The sequence below is a fragment of the Aythya fuligula genome, chromosome 27 (assembly GCF_009819795.1).
Source record: "Aythya fuligula isolate bAytFul2 chromosome 27, bAytFul2.pri, whole genome shotgun sequence".
NCBI classification, from domain to species: Eukaryota; Metazoa; Chordata; class Aves; order Anseriformes; family Anatidae; genus Aythya; species Aythya fuligula.
In genome coordinates, this window is record NC_045585.1 from 1,195,109 (window position 1) to 1,207,714 (window position 12,606).

The 12,606-nt window shown below is 56.6% G+C and overlaps 2 protein-coding genes across 2 annotated transcripts; both read right to left on the reverse strand.

Annotated features, from left to right (window-relative positions):
• Nucleotides 1–1,330: 1,330 nt before the first annotated feature.
• On the reverse strand, nucleotides 1,331–5,967 carry TGOLN2 (trans-golgi network protein 2). Its single transcript, XM_032204197.1, has 3 exons — nucleotides 5,524–5,967; nucleotides 4,693–4,776; nucleotides 1,331–4,459 (listed from the first exon to the last, which is right to left on the reverse strand). The coding sequence occupies exons 1-3, from the start codon at nucleotides 5,887–5,889 to the stop codon at nucleotides 4,454–4,456; spliced, it is 456 nt and encodes a 151-aa protein (XP_032060088.1). The 5' UTR covers nucleotides 5,890–5,967; the 3' UTR covers nucleotides 1,331–4,453.
• Nucleotides 5,968–6,052: 85 nt separating this feature from the next.
• On the reverse strand, nucleotides 6,053–7,304 carry LOC116499314 (uncharacterized protein DDB_G0290685-like). The gene is made up of 3 exons (XM_032203997.1): nucleotides 7,241–7,304; nucleotides 6,119–6,992; nucleotides 6,053–6,074 (listed from the first exon to the last, which is right to left on the reverse strand). The coding sequence occupies exons 1-3, from the start codon at nucleotides 7,287–7,289 to the stop codon at nucleotides 6,053–6,055; spliced, it is 945 nt and encodes a 314-aa protein (XP_032059888.1). The 5' UTR covers nucleotides 7,290–7,304.
• Nucleotides 7,305–12,606: the final 5,302 nt, after the last annotated feature.

Below are 12,606 nucleotides of genomic sequence, written 5' to 3' on the forward strand. Positions count from 1 at the left end.
TTAACTCCGTGCCGCCTCCACCCGAGGGCCTCTCACAGAAAACCTGGCTGTATCGGTATTTCTCAGCTTAGCCCCGCATAACTGGGCTCCAGTAAACAGAGCCCTGCCCAGCTCGCAGATAATTTGTGTTTCGCTGAGTGTTTTGCCCTCTCCTGGACTTTGAGACCTCCATGGGCGTGCGGTGCTGCTGCCCCGACGTAGCCCCATGCTCAGCACTCACCTGGGTCCCCACATCACCGCCTCACGTCAAGGGACCTGCTGGGTCGCTGCTTCCCTCTACCTGTAGGAACAAAATAGTTTTGAGGCCCTTATGGCAACCCCAGATCAGGCTGGAACTGGGCGAGGGGGTTGAGGAGTTGTTAGAGGAGCATAATCCTTATTTCTTTGGGACATCACCCTGAGGACGCCCAGCAGAACAGCACTGATCTCCTCGTAGCAAGGCTCAGGAGGGCACTCCGCCTGACAGCCCACCATGCGACCAAACAGAATTTTTATTTTAATTTCCTGCTTTCACCCTTTTCTTTTAATTCTCTCAGAGATGTGGTCAACTGGGGGGAAAAAAAGGCAAAAAAAAGCAGCCCTCCCTTTTCCTCCAGCCTGTCCCTTGCACACACCGCGGGGTCAGCCGAGCCGGAGGTGAGCATAGCAGAGCGGATTTTCACCTTTCAGAGAAAAAGTGGAAGAAAGGGGAAAGTTTCTTCCGTGTGCTGCAGGAAGCAGCTGCAGGCACTACTCAGAGGTGCCCACAACATCGGCAGCTCAGGCCGGTGGCAGCTTCTTCCCCCCGTTCCAGGCTGGTCACCAGCAGCACCCCGCACAGCCTGGCCCTCCTCCCATGGGCTCCCTCTTTCCCAGTCTGTCCCAGTCCATTCCAGTTTCAGCTGCTGTGCTGGGTCCTGCTCAGGGAGCCTCCCTGTGGGAGAAGGAGGGAATGCAGCAGGACAAATCTGAAAGCATCGCTACTGCAGCCTCAGCTCCTCGCTAACCCCACAGCCTGAAGAGGGAACCAAGTCACGGGCAGGGAAGTGCCTGCTGATCGCGAAGCCGATCGTGAAACCGTCTGGAAACTTCTCACCCAGGCCGGCAGCTGAAGGCTGTCTCGGCTCGTTCCGGCTGCAGGGTGCTTGGTGACACGCTGTCTGAGTTTACCTGTGCAAATCGAGGCTCCCCCACAAAGCCCAGAACATAAATCACAGCTCAAAGACTTTGTGGGTTTTCTACAGCTTTTTTTTTTTTTTCAAAAGGAGGAACTAACCTGCACCGTCGCTGCCAGGTTTCAAAGATCAGGCAAATAACGCAAGCACCAAAAAAATCAGAGGTGAAAACAGCGTATTTCTGAAATCATTTATTGACTTTACCACACAGAAAAAAGTACAAAGAAATATAAAAATTCTGATCCTTCAAAGCAAGGTGCGTTGCACTGCAGCAGAAAACAAACCATTTGCTGATTCAACCTGGCAAGGCAGCTGGCCTAACAGGAACATTTGGCAAAAATTACGTACCGACAGATACCATCCATTCGAAAACGTCTTGTGTCCAAAGGGAAAAGGTTTCACGCACCTTGACCAGTTTGAAACACATTGCATAAACTCAAATCCCATTTTAAAATTAAACAAAACCGAAATCAACAGAAGTCATTCCCAGAGGTTTCACGCCGTTGGGTTACGGAGGCTGCTGCCAGGAGCAGGGCACCTGGGAGCTGCTGGGTAGGAGGAGGCTGAGCTGCGAGCCCCCCACTGCCACGCGAGCTCTGCCGGCCGAGGCTCCTGCCCTCGGTGCTGGCTCAGCCTCTCGGCGCCTTCCTGCTTTGCCGGAGCCACCAGGCAAGGTGACAGCTCCGGCAGAGATGTGAGGTTTGATCTCAGCAACCTGGTAAAAACCTCGTGCTGCTCTGCTCGGCACAACCTGACAGTGGAACACCGATCCGGACGCTTGAGGTCCTGCTATCAGAAGCTTCAGCTTGCTATCAACAGCCCAGCGCTCTCAACAGGGGTGGGATTTCCACCAGAACTTGGAGTGAGAGAGGACTGAAAGACATCTGAAAAAGCTCGTGGGATATAAAAGCAAGCAGGTTGTAAAAAAGCCTTTGTAAACTATTTTTCAATGTTTTTTTTTTTTTTTTAAAAAAAAAAAAAAGGACAAAGCAGGAGCACAGCACAAACTCTAAGACTTCAGGAAGGAGCAGCTCAGATGCACGTGGTATTTCACGTCTTAGCAGACAGTTTCCCCCCGCTGGCAGCAGACAGCAGCCCCCAGCTCCCACCCCGCAGCCTGTCCATACACCGGCCACCCGACAGCGCGCCTGACTTTGCAGTCATCATCAGAAACAGTGACGCCTTGTTGCGCGAGCTCCCCCCCCTCCCAGACAGAGCATTTCCCTCCAGGGTTATGTTCCCAGACTTGTTTTCCTTTCTCTTCCCCCCACCTCAAACTCCCGCTCACCAGAATAGCCTCTACAAGTACTTTTAGCATCAGAAGTTTACTACAAAAACCTTGGGAGCTATTTAAAGTCAAGAGGGACCTTCTCCCACTCGCCCTTTGTGCCGACAGCTAGGAAAAAAAAATAAAATAAAAGAAAAATAAAAAGATTTTTCTCTTAAGTGGGTCAAGCTGTGCACACAGCCCCCAGATCCCCTCTTACAAGAGGGATGAACCACAACAGAATAGAGCTGCAGCTTTCATCTCCAGGCAAGGAAACTGGGCCCCTGTCAGCGTGACTATCTTTGGCGACCGCAGGCAGATCACCAATCGTCCGCAACCTCAGGAGGCTGCAGGAGGGCAGGCCTCGCACCACGAGGCGCTCCTGTGGCCAGCGGAAGGGAAATCAGCCCCCGAGCTTGGCAGCTGAAATGGGGACAGGATTCTTCCTGTGCAGTCAGTCGGCAAGGGGATGACTCACCTACGGTCGGCAAGAGCTTCGGGCGTGGAAGCTTACCCGTGTGAAGAGCTCCGGATGCGTCATGCCGTTCTTTTTCCTGCCCACATCGGGGAAAAAAGCACAAAATAACAAGCTGGGCAGGCACTTCGCGCGGTCTCCCAAAATGCCCTGTCTCAAACAAACATCTTTGGAGTAGAGCTACCAAAATAAGAAGAGCGTCACAGCTCTAACTCAGCACTCAACACGTTTTGCAGCCTGAAATACAACCGGTACGTCCCCGGCCCTGGTTTAAGTGCTCCACAGTGATACCGAGGCAATCAGTGCCAAGCAGCTGGCCACGTGTACATTCAGCGACACAAAACCTCTCACAGCAGGGGCTGGCAGAGGTGCGTGAGCAGCCACGATCCCTCCCAAGGGCAGGGCACCTGGCTCAGGAGATGCCTCCACGCAGGAGCCACGCGGAGGCAGCGCGCCCCGCCGCGGGCTGCGACGGCTTCGGAGGTGGTGCTGCGAGCCACGAGGCGCCCACGGATGCGCAGTCCCAGGATCAGCAGCTTCCTCACCCCTCAGTGAGCCACACTTCTTCAGCAGGAACTGATCCAAGGATGTGGGATCAACACGGAGGCTCGGCCAGCGCCGCAGAGAAGAGCGTTGAACACTCACGGGCCTCAGCGCCGCGTTTTGGAGGAAGGGGGCTGAAGGGCTGAGGTTTCTCTGATCCCAAACGCTGCCGGATTACCGCACACTCCGCGTTACCACCCATCGACATCCTACAGCAGGGAGGAAATCAGCCTCTCAAGCCTGCCATAACTTCACTGCAGCGATTAGGCACGGGGCTCTGTAAGCCTGAGCGGCCCCTTCACAGCATCCAGCTGAATGTCATCAGTGCAAGCACCCCAGCTGTGGGGACTGCGAGGGAACGACCGCTGTGGAGGAAGTTTAAGCTACAGCCAAAGGGCCAGGGACAGCCCCGGCACCTCCCAAGATGTGCGTTACAGGGAGAACCTAGGTGTCAGACTGACATTGTCCTCATCACAGAGAGAAAGAAAGCAGGAAAATCAGATCAGGGTCCTTGGCGGATAATTTCCAAGCTAGTGCAATCAGCCTCGCTCCGAACCTGAGCATCCAAATAGAAAGGACAGAGGAAGAGATCTCTGTGCTGGTTCCGAAGGCAGCTCTATGACTCAGAGGAGACAACCACATGGCTCATTTCGCAGGCAGACTTTTTTTCAAGAGCAGACGTAGGTACAGTAGATGGCCAATTCCACTTCATTTGGACGCAGGAGTTCTGCCAGGTGCCGGGAGCTGGCTTTTCGTGGGCCACAGACTAGAGGCTGGCCGCCCAGGCAGAAAAGCAGCTCACCTTCAGGCAGCTGAGAAACGCATTTTAGGGAAGTGAGAAGTTTAACATTACCAAGGTGCAGGTGCAGAACTAGAAGCATTTCTCCTTCCTGTCCTCTGAAGTCCAAAGACGACAGCAAAGCTACGATTCAGAGTGCTACAGCAGGGCAGTCGGTGGGGTCCCAGGATTCCATCACCGGGCATCCTTGTTCCATTCAACACCTGAGGAGGAATCTAGATCTGGAAAGGCAAAAGGAGAGGTTTAAGCAATGACCCTGATGGAGCACCAGGGCTTCAGAGGGCTGAGCCTCTCTGAGGAACTTTCAAACAAAAGCCGAGCCCTTTCCAACTGCCCGGCCACCCGACTGCGCCCCGGGGGCAAGTCGGGAAATTCCTGGCAGGGGAAACAACTTCCCCAAAGGTTGCTGAGGTGAAATGGGGAGGTTTGGGCTGGCAAACCAAGCGGCCCTTACCTTTTGATCCAGTCTCTGGTAATCACCAGATTTGGGCCGTCGACCGCTTTTCGATCTTTTCCCTTCCAGAGCAAAAGCAATGATCTTTGGAGAGAGAGAGGCAGGGACAACGGGGGCAGGTCAGTAACAGCCACAGACACTTTTTCTCACTTCAAACAGAGCCAAGGACAAGCTCCACTTGCCTCCTTCTACAGGCCACGTCATTTGAAAAAGCACTCGAAATAAACAAGTGTCATAATTTAGAAGCAGCTAAGATTGAAAGCAGGCAACGAGGAGGTCTGCCTAACATGCAGAAAAAAGTAAGAAGCTGTTCTCCTTTTCCCCACCTCAAAAATAGCTCTGCAGGAGGGAAAAAGCAGCAGACAACAGCTCTGTGCTCTGAGCTGCGGCCCTCTGTGTGCTGCTATTTAAAGACAAGTCTTTTGCAACCTGCTACAGAAAACTCCTCGTCAGTGAGAAGCACGGGGTAACTTCACACGTCGTTTCCTTTCCTCCTCTCCCAGCTCCATTTCTCGGAGCTCAAAATAACTGCCAGAGCTGGGGCCACCCGATTTCCATGGAGACCCACCCTCCTTGTCACAACACCCAAATTCATCCCCGAAACACGCCCCAACACCCCTCTGCTCATCCCACAGCTGCCGACGCCGGGGCTCAGATCAGCGCTAACCCACACCACTCAGCAAAAGGGGAGGCTTCGGCAGGAAACCAAAGACAAAAAACCAAACCAGAGCAGCAGAGGGGAAAGGGCTGCAGCCGAGCACGTCCCAGACAGTCTGGCAGGAAGCTCCCAGCCCAGCAGGTGCGGTCTGGGCGAGGAGCAGAGCCACTCACCTTGCGCTTGTTGTGGTAGGCGACGTACAGGGCAGCGACGACGATGGCCGTGGTCACCAGATAGGCAAAGAAGTGGCTGTTCTCCGACTGCTCCCTGGGAGCAGCAGGGTTGCTCTTCTCCCTCTCCTTACTAACCGAGGAGCCCCCGTTGCCGTTCCTATCCCCATCCTCCTCCTCTTGGAGCTCCCCGCTGTCTGGAGAGCCTTCATTGTCAGACTGTGGCGAGGGGTTTTTCTCTCTCTGCGAGTCCGTCTGAGCGCCCTGGCTGCTGCCTTGCTTGTTGGTGCTGCTCTGGCCGGCGCCTTGCTTGCTGGTGTCGCTGCTTTCCTGCCCGTTGGTGTGCTGCTGGCCTCCATTTTCCCTCATCTTGCTCTCTTCCTGGGGGTTACCATTTTGCTGCCTGCTGCTGTCTTGCCCATTTTTGCTGTTTTCCTGCTCGTTGTTGTTTTGCTGCTGGCTGTTGTTTTCCTGCTGGTCTTTCTTTTCCTGCCTGCTGCTGTCTTGCTCGTGGTCCTTCTTTTTCTGCTCATCATCTTGCTGTTTGTTTCTGCCTTCCTGGTGGTCACCATTTTGCTGCTCATCACTGTTTCCCTGCCTGTTGCTGTCTTGCTGTTGGTCATCGTTGTTGTTTCTCTGCCTGTTGCTGTCTTGCTGTTGGTCATCGTTGTTGTTTCTCTGCCTGTTGCTGTCTTGCTGTTGGTCATCGTTGTTGTTTCTCTGCCTGTTGCTGTCTCGCTGTTGGTCATCGTTGTTGTTTCTCTGCCTGTTGCTCTCTTGCTCTTGGTCATTGTTGTTTCTCTGCCTGTTGCTGTCTCGCTGTTGGTCATCGTTGTTGTTTCTCTGCCTGTTGCTCTCTTGCTCTTGGTCGTTGTTGTTTCCCTGCCTGTTGCTCTCTTGCTGCTGCTCATTGTTGTTTCCCTGCCTGTTGCTCTCTTGCTGCTGGTTGTTGTTGTTTCCCTGCCCGTTGCTGTCTGGCTGTTGGTCGTTGCTTTCCTGCCTGTTTTTGCCCTGCTCAGTGCTGTTTTTTTCCCCCTTGCTGCCATTACCGTCACTGCCACCACCTGTCTGGGTTTCCTTCTCTTTCTCGGTGTTGCTGTCACCATTTTTCTGGTTTTCATCTTCTTTTTTATCTTTGTCCTTCATAGTATTTCTGTTGACACCGCTCTGGGTTTGCCCACCAGCGTTGTTGCCATGCTGTTCGTGATCTTGGTCACTGGGGCTGCTGCTGTCCTGGTGCTTGGTGCTGCTGTTCTCTGACCCCCCGTTGTCTCCATCACTCGGGGGATTGCTCTGATCCCCGTTTCCCGTGCCCTGTTCCCGTTTTACCTTCCTGCCGTGCGCTGCCAACGACTCGAAGCTCTCCCCCCACGCTGGGTTCCCGCCGGGCCGCTGAGGGGCACGGGGCAGCGATCCCTCAGCGAGCGCGGAGGTGCTGCGGGTCCCGGGGAGCTCCACGCCCCGCCATGCACCTGCAACAAGCACACAGCCCGCCGTCAGCGCCCGCAGCCACCGCAAAGCCCGCCCGTGAGGCAGCCCCGGCCCGGGGGACGGAGCGGGGAGGCCCCAAGGGCCCAACCTGGGCCGGGCGCCACCGAGACCCCGTCCGCAGCCCCCCGCGGGGCGAAAAGCCGAGAGCCTGCACGTACCCCAGCGGGACCCAGCCCCCCACAGGACCCCCCCGGGCCTCCCCGGCCCGGCCCCGGCCGCCCCCGCTCACCCCCGGCCCCGGCGCCGAGCAGCAGCAGCAGCAGCAGCCGCAGCGCCATGGCAGCCCCGCTCCGATCTCCCAGCCCGCTTCCGCTTCCGGCCAGGCGGCGCCGCTTCCGGGAGGAGATCTCGCGAGAGGAGGGGGGGGAAGGCGGGAGGGGGCGCCAAGAGCCGCGCGCGGGGCGGGGCTTGGCGAGGAGATGGGCAGATCTTATGGGCGGGGCTAACGGTAAGGGGTGTGGCTATCGCTACGGTGGGCGTGACTTGTTGGATAGTGAGCGGTGGGCGTGGCTTCGCGTGGTGGGGGCGTGGCTCGGTCGGAGTGGGCGGGGCTTATCAGCCTGCGGGCCGCAGCCTGGGCCGGAAGCGGCGTTTTGGGGCCAAAGCAGCCGGTTTTGGGGCCGGTTCCCACCGGTTTTGGGGCCGCTCCCGGGCCCCGTGCAGCTCCCGGGGAATGGCGGTCACGTTGCGCTGCGCCTCCCTCCTCCATTTCAGTATTTCTCCTGCTCGCTGCGCCCCCCCTCCAGGCACTCCTCATTTCCGAGGATATTGCCCCAAAATCAGGGACGGTTCCGCGGCCGAGCCCCTCGGTGCCGCCAGCCCTCAGTGCCATGGTCCTGCTGCCACCGTTGCCCACCACCTTCCAGTCCCGTGTTGCCTCGGCCATCCCGGGGTGCTCCGGGGTTGTCTCCTGCTATGCGCTGATATTTTGGGGCTTTTTGGGGGGATTCTGGTAAAATAAAGAGTTCCAAACATTCTTGGGTCTTCTGTGTGTTCCTTGCTGCTACCCGGCGAGCTCAGCCGTCCCTCGGCGAGGGGAATTGGGCAGGGGTCGCGGCGTTCTTCGTGAGGCTTTCCCCCAGCTTTCCCTTCCCTCCCCACACCATGACTCTGGTGCTGGGCCTCCAGGTGCGAGCTGTGCCCGCAGGGCTCCGCAGTCCGATTTACAGCCACAAATCCCAGCTGCCTTCCCCTCAGCTCGCTCCTTTCCCTTCGGACCAGCGGATTTGCCCAGCAGAGCCCTCAGCCGTCTGACTGCGCCAGGCCGCACGCGCTTCCCGGTGTCCGCTCGGTGTCCCCGGAGCCACCTCATCCGTCAGGCACCCTCCTGCGGCGCTGAGCGCTGCCGAACCTTCGAGGCCCAGCGAGAAGTCTCCAGAAGGAACTGCAAGGACGCCACAAATTCGTTAGCCTCCCCTGTTTAACGCTGAAATACAGAAAAACAACGCAGCAGCATCCAACACGCGAAGCGAGCGAGTCCTGCGCAGCGCTAATGCTTTGGGGAATAATCCCAACTTGGCCTCAGAGCATGATGGATTATGTGGTTGATTTTTGTTTCTTTCTTTCTTTTTCTTTTTTTTTTTTCAGCCCGCTATTCAATTCAATGCATTCCAATAATCCTAACGGCTCGGTTCTGCCCATGCCTGCCTTTCTAAGGAGACAGAAGAACAGTTGGCCCAATGCTTTTGTTGAGATTTAAAACAGACAAGCGAGGCTATTTCGCATGCCCAGCCAATTCGGCTTTCACTCACACCCCTGGAAGTCAAGAGTAACTGAACCGAGGCCAAGTTCCTCTGGATTTACAACAATGCATCTGGGAGCTGAGTTCTGCCCAAATACCGAGCGCGGGGCTGACATCAGCGCAGCGCCGGGTGGCTCGCACCGAGCTCGCTTTCCTCCGACCCTTTTCTTGAATAAAACTCGATGAAAAGAACGGCGAGCGTGCCCGGCCCCGCGCAGCGAGGAAGAGGAGGGCTGAGGGCCGCTATCGCCATCCGCTGCAAAGCAGGAGGAGGAAATTCCCGTCGGGTCCCACCCAGCTGCTTCCCAGAGCTGCTTCCCACTTTCCAGGGAAGAGCCAAGAGGCTGAGAGCCGCCAGGACGCGTGGATCCGTCCTGCCCTTGGGCACCGAGCGGTCCCCAGGCCCCACAACATCATGCTCCGCGCTGACAAAGCCCTCACCTTGCCACAAGTGTCCGCGCCCCCTCCCCTGAGGGCTGATCCGGTCAGGATAAAGGACCGAAAGGAGAAACAATTAGCAAATGGAAGAATTTAACGATGCTAATTAAAATGTATTAAGTGTAGCCACCGCCTCTGCACCAGCTGCTTTGGCAGGAGCCCGGAGCCCGCGAAGCGCCGGCCTTGCCCCGGTGCGGAGCGGGGAAATGGGACATCTGGTGTGCCCCCCCCGGCCCCTCGTGAGGAGCGGGCTCAAGGAAGCCTTTGCCTCGTTTGCTGCTGCTCGCCGGGTTCGCGGCGGAGCCCCTAATTAGCTCCATCTCTGCAGGAGACCCCTGGGACCTCATTAGGCATTTCAATTAGTGAATAGCCAGAGCTGCGTCGGGAGAGGGGGCTGGGGGCCGTTGGATCAAGATGGCTGCAATTAGGCAAGCGGGCGGAGGTGACAGAAGCAACCCCGCTTCCCAAAATAAAATAAATAAATAAATAAAAAGAAAGCGGGGAAAGCACCAAGCTGGCTCCCAGATGCTCCCCGCGCGCTCACCAGAGCTCTCCGAGAAGTTTGCTGCCGAGCTCTCCACGAGGCGTTCGCCAGCTCCCAGCAGGACGACACAATGGCTGCAGCGAGCCCAGGGAAAAACGTCACCCTGGTGGCGAGGGGACGGGAGGGACGCGCTGCCCTCGTCCAGCGCCCGGTGGCATCTGCAGCCAAAACGGGGACAGCAGCAGGGTCACCGTCACGGGGACGCGGTTATCGGATGCAGTTGGGATGTGTGATTAAAAAGCAGCCTGCGAAGGGGTGGATGCTTTGTGTTTTCAGGGTAACAAAGGGAACAAACTCAGGAATCTTTGGCCCCAAGCTTGGGTTTTGTTTTGTTTTTGTCACAAGTTCAGTGAGTGAATTCTCTTAAGGGGGAAATAGCGCGGGAGCGCTGCCCGGCCCCTGTGCCCAGCTGGATCTCGGCTCCCAGCTCGGAGGACGCGTTGGGCATCGGCAGAAATGCAGCCCAAAAGTTGTCCCGAAAAGAGGAGGGGGGCTACAGGCCCCTTTGCCACAGCAGCACAAACTGAAACACGCCGCCCTTCCTGCCACAGCCGAAGCCCAGAATTCCTCTCATTGAAGCGCCTCCAAGAGGACGAAAAACCTTTGGCATTTTTCTGTGCGTTTTGTCTCACGTTTTTCACCCAGCCCCATCGCTGCAAGCGTGACGAACGTGCGGATCCCCCGAGCAGCCCGGTTAAACCAGGAGAGGTTTAACAGGAGAGGTTTAAACAGGAGGGGCTGCTTCAGCGTGCTTGTCTGAGCCCGAGCGTAGTGTAACCGGTCTCCTCCTCGTCTCCCCCTCGTCTGCGGGAGGAGCAGAGCCACGAGGGCTCTCCTGGGCCACGGCGGCCACTTGCTCCTCTTCCAGCAGGGCTAATCCCAGCCCAGCCCAGCTCAGGAGCACGGCGAAAGCATCGGAACAGATGTTCCTTTTCTGTATGGGAAAATGCCGAGTAAAACAAAGAAATATTCTCCTGCTGAAGACCAACATCTGTTTGAAGCTGTCTGGCTCCGGTTCAGACTTTAATTCTTGTGACAGGTCTCTTCATGCCTTTAATTTCCCATGAAATCTAATTCAAGAAGTTGTTTGTCTGCAGCCTGCTCCCGGTGTTGGGGAGAGCGAGGCCGCATGCGATCCAGACGTTCCTTGCAGAAAACCAGTTTTTTGGAACGGCCTTTCTAAAAAAAGCCCCGTTTTGCCTCTTTTCAAATTATGGCCCCGCACGTTTTCGGCGACACCCTAATCCCCTCAGTTCTGGAGCTCGCACGGCCGCACGACACGCTATCAGGATGCCATCAATTAAAGCATCGTGGCCGGTCCTCCGGGGTGCTGCTGCGGAGGCATGGTGCCCGAGCCCATTTCCGAGTTTGTTCTTCGAAAGCGAAGTGTTTAAACAATTTTTCACATGGAATGGAAATGCCTCCCGAGTCCGGGGCTGTCTTGGGTGCGAGGGTGAACGGAGATGCTCCTGGCACCTCCTCGCGCTTGGAGGCTTCGGTGGTGGCAACCAGGAGCTGGTGAGCAGGAGCTGGGGTTGCTGCAGGCTCTTCTCACTGCTTGAGGCTCCCGGCGAGCCGGGCCCCCTTAGAGCAGTGATCTGGGGAGCTTCCAGCCAGCTCTGAGCTGGGGCTGGCTGCAGATTTAAGCTGTCGCTGAAGATGATCCTCAGCTGGACGCGAGGAGCTGTGCTCCTGCTCTCAGTGTTCGCAGGACTCATCTGGAGCTGCCACACGGCCACAGGAGGTGACGTTTGCCCCAGACCCATCCCCGGTGTTCGTGCAAGGGCTCCAGAGTGGCCCCGTCCTGTTTTCTGGTCTGCTCCCGTAGCTGAGGGCATCCATCAGCCGCAGCTCTGGTAGTCCTGCCCAGCCGCAATCCGTGCACAGGAACTCACAAATCCAGCTGGCATCTTTTGGGGCCACAGCTGCCAGCACCATCCCAGGGCGCGCACCCATCCTGCACGACATTTGGCAAAGACAGGCTGTCTTCCTTTTCCTTGAGGACCAGGCACACGAGGACAGTCCCCTTTCCTTTCACCCGCAGGTGGGTGTCCCCTGCTGCTCCAGCTGGCTGCAGACACTTCCTCTGCGGCATCCCGGATGGCTCAGCACTGGAAAGAAGAGAAATGTCACAACGAGAGGCTACGGCAGTGTTTATTCCACCAAAACCATCAAAAGCCTCCTGGGCAACCTGTGTGGGCAGGGGGCAAGGACCAGGCGGCCCCCAGAGGTCCCCCAAAACCCCAACCATTCGGTGCCGCGGTGGGAAGCGCCCACCGAGCTGAGAGCTGGTGCCGTGGAGGACACTGCGGTCCCCAGAACGCAGCTGGTGGAGGTGGAATGGGCCCCGGGAAATGGAAATTGGCCAAAAAATTCAAAGAGGGGAACAAAATCGGACTGTAAGCACCACGAGTCACCTTTGGGCAGACACTGCTCAGAATCGGATCTTCAACAGAAAACAGAGTCGTGACTTTGAGCAGGAAAACGTTGAGATAGATTTTATTCCCGTTAAAAAGACAACGAGACAGAGTAGCTTGATTAGCTCAGATGCTGAACTGCCCAAGAACTCGAGATGGGTTGAAAATTCATTGGATCACCCCAGGCTGATTTTGAGCTGCATCCCATGTTCATCCTGATGGGTTTTCATTCCTGGCTGGGAGGAATCAGGTGCAGGGCACCCCACAGCTCCTGGCCATACAGTACACACGGCCAGCAGCCAGCTCGGCTTCCCAGGCACCCCAAAAACTGATTTAATCTGATTTACCTGGTGCCCCACGTCCTGCTGCCCACATCTCTCCCAAGCTGCATGCTGCCAGCTTGCTCCATCACGGGTTTGTGGCGAACACCCCAAAACCTGCCTGCTGATGTTTTG

Excerpts from the sequence above, each read along its gene's own strand:
- TGOLN2 (XM_032204197.1), bottom strand. The coding sequence starts at position 5,889 with ATGAGGGAAAATGGAGGCCAGCAGCACACCAACGGGCAGGAAAGCAGC. Across the intron at positions 4,777-5,523 it reads CCTACCACAACAAGCGCAAG|ATCATTGCTTTTGCTCTGGA; the intron begins GTGAGTGGCTCT and ends CTCTCTCCAAAG.
- LOC116499314 (XM_032203997.1), bottom strand. The coding sequence starts at position 7,289 with ATGGCGCTGCGGCTGCTGCTGCTGCTGCTGCTCGGCGCCGGGGCCGGG. Across the intron at positions 6,993-7,240 it reads GCTCGGCGCCGGGGCCGGGG|GTGCATGGCGGGGCGTGGAG; the intron begins GTGAGCGGGGGC and ends TGCTTGTTGCAG. Across the intron at positions 6,075-6,118 it reads CAACAGCAAGACAGCAACAG|GCAGAAACAAACAGCAAGAT; the intron begins GCAGGGAAACAG and ends ACCACCAGGAAG.